Consider the following 13,092-nt stretch of genomic DNA (forward strand, 5'->3'; position numbering starts at 1 on the left):
AACTACATCTGAGGCAATTAAGCTCAAACGTCATTTTGTTTTTTTTTACTTTATCATTTAGATTGTCCTAAATCACATTAAATTAAAATAAAAACAATGTTGAACAACTTAACTTGTTGAAACTGCATAAGTACTATAATTGACATTGTAGGTTCCATAAAAATATGAGCAATATTTTAAATGAAGAACAAAAACAAAGATTGTCCATGATGTAGGAAAGTTTAATACATATAGGTCTATAAACATATGTACAGTACAATTAATCTGAACAGTGGCATTTCACAAATATAAATTACTTTAAATTGGCTTGTTTCAAAGCTTAACATGTCCGTGGAGTGTAGCAGGAGCTTGGGTGGGAAAGAATTAACACATCTCAAGTATTTCATAGCAGACATGTCCACGTCTCACCAGCTCACTTGCTCTCCTAGTCCTGCTACCATGATGTTTTGGAATTGAGCACACCACATTGTTCCCCACTCACCAGAGCTGGCTTAACATGCACCAAGTTAAAAATCCATCCTGGCAAATGTTTTGAAATTGTACATAACAGCATAATACTGCACCGTACTGTTAGATGTCCTTATATCAATCCGGTGTTTGAACCTACATAAGAATAAGGCACAGATGGAGAAACACATCAAATAAACAATGAATGGTATTTACCAGCATGCCAGTCTGTCAATGTTTTGGCACAAAATCTGGGTCACCAAAAATAGCTTGTGACACCCGCCCACTCCCTAAACACGCATCTGTCCATTCATACAGTACTCACGTTTCCACTTAAAGGTCAACGGTATCAATGTTTCAGCACACTTGTACTGAGAAAACAACTCAACAAAACATGAAAATCAGATTCAGGTAATGTCTACCATCACTACATAGTCAAAAACAAGCAAGTACTGTCCTTTTAGTGCAATAAAAAGATGCAACAGTACAAGCACTGACCATAAAGTAGACTCGAGTGGTGCCAAGTGTTACAGTCGTAAGAAAATAAAGACAAAGATAGCTTACGTGTTATGATTATCTAGTGTTCTGACAAGGTCTGCATGGACCCTGAATACTGTTCAGCCTTATTTACTTCTATCTTTTTTTAAATAAGGCTAACTGTCCTCCAACAGGGCGTCTAAGCATTACAATATTAACAAATGGCGGGTCTGCAATAGCGAAGACACATTTAGCTGATTCAATAATTTTGAGAAAAACAATTCAAATAATTGTTGCAGTTGTTGCTCATCACAAATACTCCTATATGATCATAACAAATATCCAAAGACAAAACATGTAATTCCCCCCCAAAATGACGTACAATCACAGGGGTCTGGGTATTTTAGAGAGCAAAACCGAACCGAATAGCTCAACAGAACAATGAATTAACATCTGAAGGTGCAATTAAAATGATTCCTTTTTTCTCCTCCCACAAAGGCTACTTTCATGAAATAATCCTTTTTTGCACAAACCAAAATAACACAAAAAGACATGAACATCAAAGTAAAGTTTGCTTTGGGGATAGTCCCTTTCTGCTAATGACTCTCAACAAAGACCAAATACATGAGGCACTTTCTAACTTAGGCATACTTCAACACTTTATAAAGTTCAATCATAGTCCACAGGACTAACCATGCCTTGTTCTTTCTCCTCAGTCCAAAATGGCAGACTTAACCTTGTCACGAAACCTAGAAGAGAGCGGAGGACACAGTGGCGATAAAGAGGAGTTTGGTGGTGGCTGGTTACGTCTCCTCCATTTATTGCCCGGGTGGCCTTTCTGCCACGTCCTTTGGCAGTACAGACCGTCTCTGCATTACATATTCATTTCACGTCTTCCTGTTGTTCCAATTAAAGTCCGTCACAGGTTTCTGCTCTGCAGTTCTATCCAAAGCAGGCGAGATCGACTCAAGTGGGGATTTCTGAGACTGAGGGGAACGGGGGTCAATCAGGGGTGGGGGTTTGTCTGGGTGGAAGGGGCGGTAGTGATCAGGCCCCATGGGGCCATGGTTTCCAGGGGGTCCTCGGTGGTCAGGCATCCTTCTGAAGTCCTGTGGATGCCCTCCTCCCCCTTGGTGGTAGTTCGGGGAGCGGTACTCATCCGAACGCCTCCTCTTAGGGTCAGGATGTCTGAAATTAAAGAGATACATTTTAGTGCAACAGCTCTGCATGCAACAAAACAGAACAAAAAAGTTTTGTATACAATAACAAACTTTTTTCATGTCGCTGTTAACAAATTTAAAGGATTAGTTCAATTCAGATTTCAAATTTCCTGATAATTTACTCACCCCCATGTCATCCAAGATGTATGTTGGTCTTTCTTCAGTCGAAAAGAAATGACTGTTTTTGATGAAAACATTCCAGCATTTTTCTCTATATAGTGGACTTCAACGGCTACCAACGGGTTGAAGGTCCAAATTGTAGTTTCAGTGCAGCTTCAAGGGCTCTACACGATCCCAGATGAGGAATAAGGGTCTTATCTAGCAAAACAATCGGTCATTTTCTAAAAAAATAAATAAATAAAAATGTATATACATTTTAACCACAAATGCTCATCTTGCACTGGCTCTGCGATGCACCACGCATTACGTAATTCCGTTGGAAAGGTCATGCGTGACATAGGCCAAAGTACCAAGGTAGAGTGAAAAACTCCATCTCATTTTCTCCTCAAAATTCAAAATCGTCTGACATCACTGTTTTACCTTTTCTTTTTTTTTCTTTTTTTTTTGGCCGTTTGGCTTACTCTTCGCACGTTCGCTTTGTAAACACTTGTTCGATACTTCCGGGTACATCACGCATGACTTTTCCATCGTGATTACGTAATGTATGGCACATTGCAGAGCTAGTGACCCTTATTCATCGTCTGAGATCATGTAGAGCCCTTTGAAGCTGCATTGAAACAGCAATTTGGATCTTCAACCCATTGGTAGCCATTAAAGTCCACTATATGGAGAAAAATCCTGGAATGTTTTCCTCAAAAAGCTTAATTTCATTTCAACTGAAGAAAGAAAAACATCTTGGATGACATGGAGGTGAGTAAATTCACCCCCATGTCACCCCCCCCCCCCCCTCAAACAAAAAACAAAACCCTCCCAATGACGAAAGACAGATACCTAAAAATCTATGTCTTGTGAGGTATCTTATGTTGTTGTGACTTGTTTAAATCATATATCAGATAACAGCAAGAACTATAACTTGCCAAGGCAAATAAACTAAAGTAGCAACTATTTTAGAGATTTAGAGGCATTTCTACCAACATAAACATTGTTTTGTGAACCTAGTCAAGGCACAGCAAATGTAATGTTATGCAAACTATGTTGATACATGTTTTATTACAGGTAGCCTATTGTCGGTTTCCCTTTTTGCTTGCAAACTCTTTTCAGTTTGAGGTTCACTTGCTGTGGTTTCAAGATACTCCCACTGCATATAGTAGTAGCCTGAGCATCTCTATTTTATTTATGGATATGACATAACCACGCACAGATGAACCATGTTGGGGTAATCAGATTACTTTTTCCAAGTAAGGAGTAAAGTAACCCATTACTTTTACATTTACAACAAAATATCTGAGTTACTTTTTCAAATAAGTAATGCAAGTTACTTTGTTTTGCCATTTATTGACTGACAGCTCTCCTGTCCCCAAGTTGAGAGAAATCAAGAGTAAGTGCAGAGGTGCTGTGTGTGAACATGATGGTTATTGTAGTTCTAGACTAAATGTGAACATGCATTTACTCACTTTATCCCACTTGCACACAAAAAAAATTCAGAATTGCTCAAAATGAATAAAGATAGTGAAATGCAAACTCAGAATATTATGCAAACCTGCAATAATTAAAATGTTAAATAATAGAAATATATGTATTTAATCTCACTTTATTAACCAATGTCTTTCCTGCTGACCTTTGATGATCCAATTCAACCATACCATTAAGCAAAAATGATGGCAATTAAGAATGGCAGGTTTGCTTGGGCTGCGCCCTCTACTGTACAGGCGTGAATTTGCATTTCCTTCAGTCTGAGGCTTATTCATTTCACTTGAGTGTGAATGAGCCTTTACATTTTTCAAAAATAGAACTATTATTGTTATTAAACATACAAGCCCAGCCCAGCCCAGGTAAGAAAAAGTATCGATAAAAACTAACACACTTAGTTACTTTTTAGGGAATAACGCAATATTGTAATGCATTACTTTTAAAAGTTTTAAAAGTAATGCATTTTAAAACTTTTCACAACACTGCAGATGAATGATTAAAAAATAAAGTTTCATGGGAAGTTTACCCATTTAGGGTAAGGCAAAAACATAAAAATCTTACCTGTCATAATAGTCTCGATGGCCCCGATGATCTCTATCATTACCATACTGGTCATAGGGTCGTTTGCGAGGGGAACCGCTGTTACGGTAACCTCCTGAGCGGTAGTCATGAGGACGACGGTCGCCATAGTGATGGTCCTTGTACCTATGAGGCTCATATGGGTGATGCCGATCCCCTTGCCAGGGCTGATTGCTGTTACCTGGGTAGCTGTATTTACGGTCCCTTTGCCATTCTCCCCTATCTGTTAAAAGATGCACAAGGTTTCAAATGAGATCATAAAAACGACAAACTGGAATCATAAATGACGTAATTTATGGTTGTTCAAAATCTTAAAACAAAACCACAAGTATAGTAGCTAAACAAACAGTAATCTGCTTATGTTGTAACAAATATTGTTTCTGGGTCAAAGCATCCGTTTCAAAAGCCGTTTACGAGCACTATTCACTTACAGCGCAAATTTAAGCTTTTAAAAACATACAGTGCATTAGTCTCTGGTCTCACAGTATCCCGGACACCAATATTTTAACGAATCATAAAAGATGAATCCCTGTTTGGCCAACTGAGATTTTGGTAAAGAGATAAAGGATCATAATTTTTCAGTAGTATTACAGCACAACCTGCTACGTTTATTGTTTTCTTTTCAGATCTGATAGAGAAAAAAACTGTAATATTAGACGTCAAACATGGTGTTGCATCCCTCACCATCATTAGGAAAGTGCCTTTTATTGGGCTGGTTGTATTGCTCTCTGTGGTGGGCGTGAGGGGGAGGTCCAGGCGGATGGTTGACCGGAGGATGGGGTTTGGTTGTGGGCTGGGCACCTGTAGAATCTCGACTAGATCCAGACGGTTCAGGTCTGAAGGGTTTTTTCCTGGCAGGATCATCCTTCTTCCTATGCTCTTTCTGTATGAAATGAGGAGCAGGTGAGTAAGTGGTACATGAGGAGAACCATGTCATTGAGAACTGTGGATTTAAGATAAGCTTACCTCTTCCTCCTGCGAGCGCTTCTTTTGAGCCATCTTATACAGCTTGTGCAGTTTCCGGGCGCCAAACTCAGTAAATTTGGACACAAAAATCCAGAGGTTTCTGGAAAAATTAAACAAACATGGGGTTAAATATAATATTTCAATATAATTGGAACTCCTAGAATTGGATGTGTCATATGCATTTGATATACCTGCGCCAGGTCTTGACGTGCTCAGGGTCATTGTACGATTTAAGGCACTCCGTAATGCGGTCTCCAATCTTCAGCAGGCAGGTGCGAGTGTGCTGCAGCTGCTCCTGCACTGACAGCCCCTCATCTGGCTTATCCAGCTGCTTCAGAGCCTTCTTCACTGGCCTCATCCGCTCTTTACACTGCACTCACACACATTACACCACAAATCAATTTTCCACTCAGGACATCGTAAGTTCTTCATACATTCCCGTTAGAGATAACACCTGGTAAAGGAATGAATGACACGAAAAAAGGAGAATTTTAACACTCACAATGCTGAATGTTTCCTGGTCCAGCTCATCATCTTCCTCTCCAATTGGTACAGGCTCACTTCCTGCAGTAATGTGCACGGGGCCCTGAGCTTTCTTTCCTTTTCCTCCTGGTTTGGCCTAAAAAAAGTGAGAAGTTGAGCTGATGAGACATTTTCACTCAAGATATAACTTTAGTATATGTGACCTGTGCTGGTAAAGTGAGTCAGAATGCGCATGGGCTAATTTCGAGCTACAGGAAAAACAAGTGAAAAATGTCAATTTTACTCGAAATTGAGGTTGTCACAAAAATGAGTTCATTAAGCCCTTGTCTAGCGATCCCAATGCTCCCAATAGCAATTAAACATCTAAAAGTATCTTTATTTGTACAGAAACGCATGCACAGAAACGCCTCAGGCAGCGTGTAATCCCGATATACACATATCCACAGAATTACAGTATTTCAAAATGTCCGTCTTGGCTAGCATTCACGAAAAACATTATCTGTTATGTCTTAAGTGAATGTTTGGTTAACTGTTGGTGGAAAACATCTGACGTGTAACATTATATTCGATCCGTGCGGTACAGTAGGTCTTAATATATAGGCGGTTTCATTAATGTTAAACAATTGAGAAATCATGGAAAAAAAGTTGAACATATATTTTTTTTCCTATAGATATGGGTTTTGACTTGGTTTGTGCCAAATTTGGTGGTATTACCAGGGATTTTAGGGTATGGTTGCTAGATAATTTTGTTTAGGAACCTTCAGAACAAATCTTATATCATTCCAACAAATCTTATATCATTTTTAATAGAGAATAAAAATAACTTATTTTTGAAATTTGCTCATTGCAACTCATTTTGCCAGCATGGGTCACATATTACGTACAGATTTAATCAGATCCAACCTGGGGGAAAAAAAAAAAAAAACAGTAATCGAATTCTCAAAAAAAGAAAGAAGATATATATATATATATATATATATATATATATATATATATATATATATAAAAAATACAGAAAATTTCATTTTAATACCAGTATAATTTAAATTAAGAATTAAGTTTAAGTCAACTTGTTGTCCAAGAAACTAACAACCATTGAGCACAGGACAACAGTGAAACATCATACTTAAGTCCAGGTTTCTAAAGGAAACGTTCTCAGGGTGAAACGTAACACCACAGATCTGATGCCAACATATAAAATACCTTCTCTTTTTTGGACTTGGAGCGCCTTTTGTCTTTGTCCCCCTCCTTTTCTTTTTTAGTAGTTCCTGTTTTTTCTTTGTTCTCTTTGTTATCCTTTTTCTGTTTCTTCTTTGTGGGTGATTTTTCAGCTCCATCGTCCTGGAAAATGAGAGGATTGTAAAAATGCCACCTAACTAGTTAGTGCTGTGGATTCTGTGTCTGTATATCCCTACATTAACAAGTAAATTTTGTTATATAGGCGATAAGATACATTAAAAGTCACATACCTTCACCTCTCCCTCTTCTGATGGGTTGTCGGAGAGACGAGGAGAGGCAATTTCATTGACCAGATCATTGTTAGGGGCCTTGTTCTTGATTCGAGGTTTCCTCTTTTTGGTTTTGGGCTAGGAGGTGGGAAGATGCAAAGAATGAAAAATGTCATAAAACATACTGAATGAAACTGAAATGTAGTACATGATAAGAAGACACTTCCAACCCTAAGCATTTCCATTATTTTACAATTATCATATTGACCTCAAAAACACTAGGCACCCCAAGACTAAAAACTTGCGCATCCAACAAATGTGGTGTGCATCTTCAAATATAGCAGTGTAAAAAGGCCTACGATCTCTACCTCATCTCCCGCTTTAATAGCATCTTGGCTTTCCTGCTCTTTCTTCAGCATCTTAAGCAAGTAGTCTGCTCGCATCTGTAACTGCTTTCCCTGAGGTTTCTTATCAGGGTCATCTAGGAGAATCTACAAACAAAGACAATAATGCATTTGAGGTCAGGTTAGGCCAACTTGCACATCAATGATGTCACTCTTTTAACTGTTAGAAGCAGAACTCTATGTACCTTCTCAGAAAGTTTGAGATCAGGATCGGTCTTGATCAGGTCCCAGTTGCCGTAGCCGTGCTCATAGATACCCAATAACAGCTGTGTGTCGTCATGAATATCCCATTCTACGTCAAAGTGTGGAGTCTTCACCCGACAGGTCAGCTGAAATCTGGAGAACAGAGAAAGAAAATGTTACTCACTCTCGTTAGTATTCATTATTTAAGAATGGATCACGGTTAAGAAAAATTCAGCATCAAATTCATTAGCTGGAATTAGAAGTTGAATTGACCATGCACCAAAAAAATTTAATTTTACAGGAAAAAGAATAGGCCTAATAGTGCCTATTTAGAGTTTAGAAATATATATTTTTTCCCAAAATAAGTTCCATATGAAGGCCTGTACACAACGGGACGAATATCGCGCGCAATTACTGCTGATGTTTTAACGCTTCGTGACTGAAGCGTTGAGAAAAGCACCAGGTGTAAAAGCGTCATTTTTTTAAAAAAACGCCTTGGGTTAGTTTTTTGGTTTGATGTTTATTTGCACTACTGTCATTGTGACTTATTTGCACAACCATTTCTGACTACCATCTCCTCATGTCATGTATATGCCATATATGCCCTTTTATGTCTGTATTTTTAAATTCTTTAATTTTATTAACATCATAAATATGTTTATTTGACCATTCAGCACAAGCACCATATACTGAATTGCACATTTTCTCGGCGCATCGCCAGGGAAAATCGCTTGGGTATGAACACGAAAAACGTCTCGAAAAACGCTGGTGATAAGCGCACGCGATAATCGTCACGGTGTGTACGAGGCTTAAGTTCGATACAGTCAAAATTGACCACATTGTGTTTACACAACTTTATTCTTATACATTCTATAGACATTAGATACAAAATCTATTGATTAAATAATATTCTGAGTAACCGACAATTCTGGGAAATAAAGTGGTGGTAATTCAAACATTATTAATGTCATCTCATATTTCAGAAAATATCCCATATGTTGTATACATTTAACATTTGAGGAGTCAAATAAATGTAATACTGAAAACCTTTGCTAACTCAATTCATTTGCCTCAGCTGAACTGTGATAAAAAAGGCATTCTCAAATAAATTTTGAATGGCACACAACCCTGGAACGGATATTTATTCAGATATATAATTTAGATTTGGACTCACTTGCTCCTTTCAGCAGGATTTGGAGGCACAGATTTATGCAGCGGTTCAAACTCCTCTTCATGCTGGATAATGGACTTTGCATTAACCTGAACTCCAGAGATCTTTATGTTAATGCCTCGTCTTTTCCCTGGCCCTTTAGCTACAACAAAGAAATTAAACAAATTAAAAGACAAAAAATAAATAAAATCAGCATTTTTACTCAGCACTGCTATAGTAACATTCACACACCTTCCACAGGGTTTTCTTTCATGTGCTCCTCATGCTCCTGTACTGCAGTCACACAGCTGTTGTGTACCAGTTCCCCCAGTCGCTTCAGATCTGCAATGGACTTATCCACCAGCTCAGAGTCACGGGCAATCGCCTCCAACCTGCAGAAAACACCATAACCTGTTCAGCAACACTGCTTCTAAATGACTACATGACATTGTTTTTTTATTGTTAACTAAAACTAAAACTATAACTATTAAAAATCATTTTCGCTAACTGAAATAAAGCCAAAATAAAATATAAAATATTGCATGAAAAAAAAATATACTCAAGTAATTAAGAGTTGAAGTACTAAAGTTTCCAAAACTAAAATAAAATTAAAGCCAAATAGAAATGTTTAAAAAATGAATAAAAGAGACAACAAAAGCATAATACAAAATTGCTAAAACTTAAACTAAAATTAAAGATACATAATATAAAGGTAATTCAAAATGTTAATAAATACTATAATTTAGTGGTGTCAAACAATTAATCACAATTAACTCCAAAATAAAAGTTTGTTTACATAATATATGCGTATATACTTTGTACACACACACACGCATGAATATATTTAAGAAATATATATATATATATATATATATATATATATATATATATATATATATATATATATATATATACACACACACACAATTTATATTAAATATAAAAATTTTTATACATAAATATATTTTTGTTAAATATATACATGCATGTGTATGTGCATGTATATATTTATAGTTCATCCAAAACTTATAATTACCATTATTCACTGTAATTATCGTTATTCATGTCATTTCAAACTAGTATGCTGTTATTTTTAATTACTGTGATTTTTTTTTACTCTAATTTTCAATTCTGGGTGAAGTATTTCTTTAAGTAGAACACAACATTTCTGATCATAGCAGTGCATTTCTTACCTCTCAAGTGGAGCTCCAAACTTCTTGTATGCCTTTATGAACCTAAAATAAATACACCATTAAGTAATTACAATGTTTACAGCAAAGCCTCCCTTAAATGTGTGATCGGAGGTTCGGTTATAATACCTGCGGATCTCTGCGTCAGTAAATCCCTCCACATTGTTTTTGCGAGCTCTCGGCCTGCCTCTCCGCTTGGGCCTTTTGTCATCCTCGCTGTCATCTGTTTCGCTATCTGAACCTGAGGATCTGTTCTTCAGTTTGGATCCCACGTCACTGTCGCTGTCATTGGCCTGCGCCTAAAAAACATCACAATACAGCTTTTACACAATGTGATCAACAACAGAGATTAACAGAACTGCTTGGAAAAACAAAAAACGTTTTAGGAATATTGGAATAGTGGTTTCACTGAATATTTTGTGAAGTCTCTGTTCTGCTCTGGATTAAATCATCTCTGGCGTATAGCAAGAGTAATGAGCATGTGGCTGCAAACACGCACGGCCTTATCGCCGGGGAGTCCACTGCGCTGTAAAACTTAATGACTCATTTCCAAAAGCTACGATGCCGCATACTTCAACATGTGCTGCCATCACATGGGAATGCAGAGCGCGGCTATAAAATCTAATGAGTCATTACAGTCGGCGCAAGATATTACAGATCCGGCTCACAGGAGAGGATAAAAGCACTGAAAAGCCACAGGGAGCACTTCACATGACTGTCTGCTATGTACATACATTTATAATGTTCATATAAATGTGCACTCACACACACATATGTAAAGTATAAATGTATGCTGATAGGTGATTCATATATGCTTATATAGCTGAAAATCCTTTGAAGCATTTCTGCAAAAATAACAGGAGTGCGAATCTTTAGGCACCTCACAATCTGATCCGATTCCAAGAGTCAAAATCCGATTCCAAATCGATTCTTGATCTACATTTTTTTCTTATTAATTAATTGGTTTACTGACTTTAAAGGGATAGTTCACCCAAAAATGAAATTTTTCATCCTTTACTCACCCTCAAGTTGTTTCAACCCTGTATAAATTTCTGCTGTTCACAAAGGAAGATATTTGGAAGAATGTTTGTAACCAAGCAGATCTCGTCCCCCATTGACTACCATAGTAGGGAAAAAAAAAATATTGTGGTCAATGGGGGGTGAGATCTGCTTGGTTACAAACATTCTTTCAAATATCTTGTCAGCGTATGCGCACTCGGATGCTAGTAGCGTGATGTGGTTGTTTATGATGTATGTACTTATGTATGTATGAATGTATGTTGTATGATTTGGGAACAAGGCGGAGTCCCCAAAATTTTTAAACGTAAATTTGCACCGTGTACGCTCAGCATTCGCCAATTTGAGCTGGCACAACCCTAGGCAGTGCATGAAAATACAGACAATAACCAGCTCAGGTAACCTAGAAGCACCTACTCACCTTCTTGTTGGAGCTTCTGCTTCTGGGCAGCATGTAGATGTCTTCCATCTCCTTCTGCTTCTGCTCTTCCTCCACCTTCTTCCGCTGCTCCTCTGGAATTATATCATCCCAGTCACGCACAGCCCTCTCCTCAAGATCTGGTGTGCTTTCATCCATGGTAAAGTTAGCCACCTGCAAGAAAAACAAATGCACAGTTCATGATGGGCCAAAGATCAGGAGAAAATATGCAACTTAACTGTTTGAGCAACACACACAGGTGACAAAAGGGATAACTGACTTTCAAAAGAAATCACTGCAGATACACAGAAGTAATAAAAAACCCTGTGTAAAAATGTTTGCTGTCGTAAGGCATGTAATCATAATATATGTTAAATTGTCTCTTCTAGTGTTGTCAAAAGTACCGGTACTTCGGTACCAAGTCGGTACTGAAATTTTGAAAATGTGACGATACCAGCATTTCTGTAGTACCGAGAATCCGGGTATATTCGGTACCTACTGATAGTATGTGGCAGTATTTACTTGAATATGACACGAGTGAAGCCCAAAGCTTTGTTTACAAAAGAAAATGGGTTAGCAATTAAATGTGACATCGCAGCCATGGAAACATTTCGGTTCATACCTAATGAGAGGTAGGCTACGTGAGTCCATAAATTTAAGCTTTGTATTCTGTTTTGCGAATCGCGATCTGGTCACCTGATTATCAGAGAATTTAACAATATTCCATTAGTTATTCCACTAAACATGGAATCTCTGTTTCTTTTCCCAAATCTTCACTCACGCAGGGGATTATAAACGTTTCTTTCTTTCGCTCGCATTTAGGCCTATTATAGGCTATTCGCATTATTTACTGTGGTAAAGTAGAAAAAACACCGTAGGACAGAAACCTTTTTGCTTGCACGTCAATTTCTATTTAACAGTTTGTGCTTGTTATTAAATTTTATAAGGCGCGTCAAGTTTATTTGTATAGCGCGTTTCACGCGCCGGTGATTTTTACTTTCGTTTTCTCTGGCAGCGCTAAATCCAGCCTGAATGTCTTGCCCCTGCAGAGGATGAAACTCGCTCTTCAGACCTTTTACAACAAGTGTCAGTTGCTTATAACATCAGGAGAAAACATGAAGATATTATTAAAGAGAAGCGGTCTCTTTCCTGCTCGTGTCCCACATCCCTCTCAAAGCGCAAAGCGGCTATATCAGAGACTATAGAATAACGGGACTTTGGCTATATGTCGCATCTTTGTGTTAAATTACGAATTTGTTCTCATAATTTAACTACTTTTTTTCTCGTAATTTAATGACTTTATTCTCATAATTTAATGAGTTTATTCTCAACATTTTATCTCGACTTTTTTCTCGAAATTTCACGACATTTTTCTCATAATTTAACGAATTTGTTCTCGTAATTTAACGACTTTTTTCTCGTAATTTAATGACTTTATTCTCAACATTTTATCTCGACTTTTTTCTCGAAATTTAACGAGTTTTTTCTCGAAATTTAACAACTTTAATCTCGAGATGGTT

The 13,092-nt window shown here is 37.5% G+C and overlaps 1 protein-coding gene across 4 annotated transcripts in view; it reads right to left on the reverse strand.

Moving 5' to 3' along the window:
* Positions 1–200: 200 nt before the first annotated feature.
* chd2 (chromodomain helicase DNA binding protein 2) overlaps positions 201–13,092 on the reverse strand; it is a 45,641-nt gene continuing 32,749 nt past the window's right edge. For all 4 annotated transcript variants that reach the window (XM_048168237.1, XM_048168239.1, XM_048168235.1 and 1 more), the window contains 15 exons: positions 11,576–11,746; positions 10,267–10,436; positions 10,141–10,182; positions 9,200–9,339; positions 8,972–9,110; positions 7,800–7,950; positions 7,579–7,701; positions 7,232–7,348; positions 6,966–7,103; positions 5,782–5,898; positions 5,471–5,649; positions 5,280–5,379; positions 4,998–5,196; positions 4,296–4,536; positions 201–2,112 (listed from right to left, as the gene is read on the reverse strand). In XM_048168237.1, the coding sequence (XP_048024194.1) occupies positions 1,812–2,112; positions 4,296–4,536; positions 4,998–5,196; positions 5,280–5,379; positions 5,471–5,649; positions 5,782–5,898; positions 6,966–7,103; positions 7,232–7,348; positions 7,579–7,701; positions 7,800–7,950; positions 8,972–9,110; positions 9,200–9,339; positions 10,141–10,182; positions 10,267–10,436; positions 11,576–11,746 (2,328 nt within the window). In that variant the 3' untranslated portion in view covers positions 201–1,811. The remainder of the gene's footprint in view (positions 2,113–4,295; positions 4,537–4,997; positions 5,197–5,279; positions 5,380–5,470; positions 5,650–5,781; positions 5,899–6,965; positions 7,104–7,231; positions 7,349–7,578; positions 7,702–7,799; positions 7,951–8,971; positions 9,111–9,199; positions 9,340–10,140; positions 10,183–10,266; positions 10,437–11,575; positions 11,747–13,092) is intronic.

Source organism: Megalobrama amblycephala, linkage group LG19, assembly GCF_018812025.1.
Source record: "Megalobrama amblycephala isolate DHTTF-2021 linkage group LG19, ASM1881202v1, whole genome shotgun sequence".
NCBI classification, from domain to species: Eukaryota; Metazoa; Chordata; class Actinopteri; order Cypriniformes; family Xenocyprididae; genus Megalobrama; species Megalobrama amblycephala.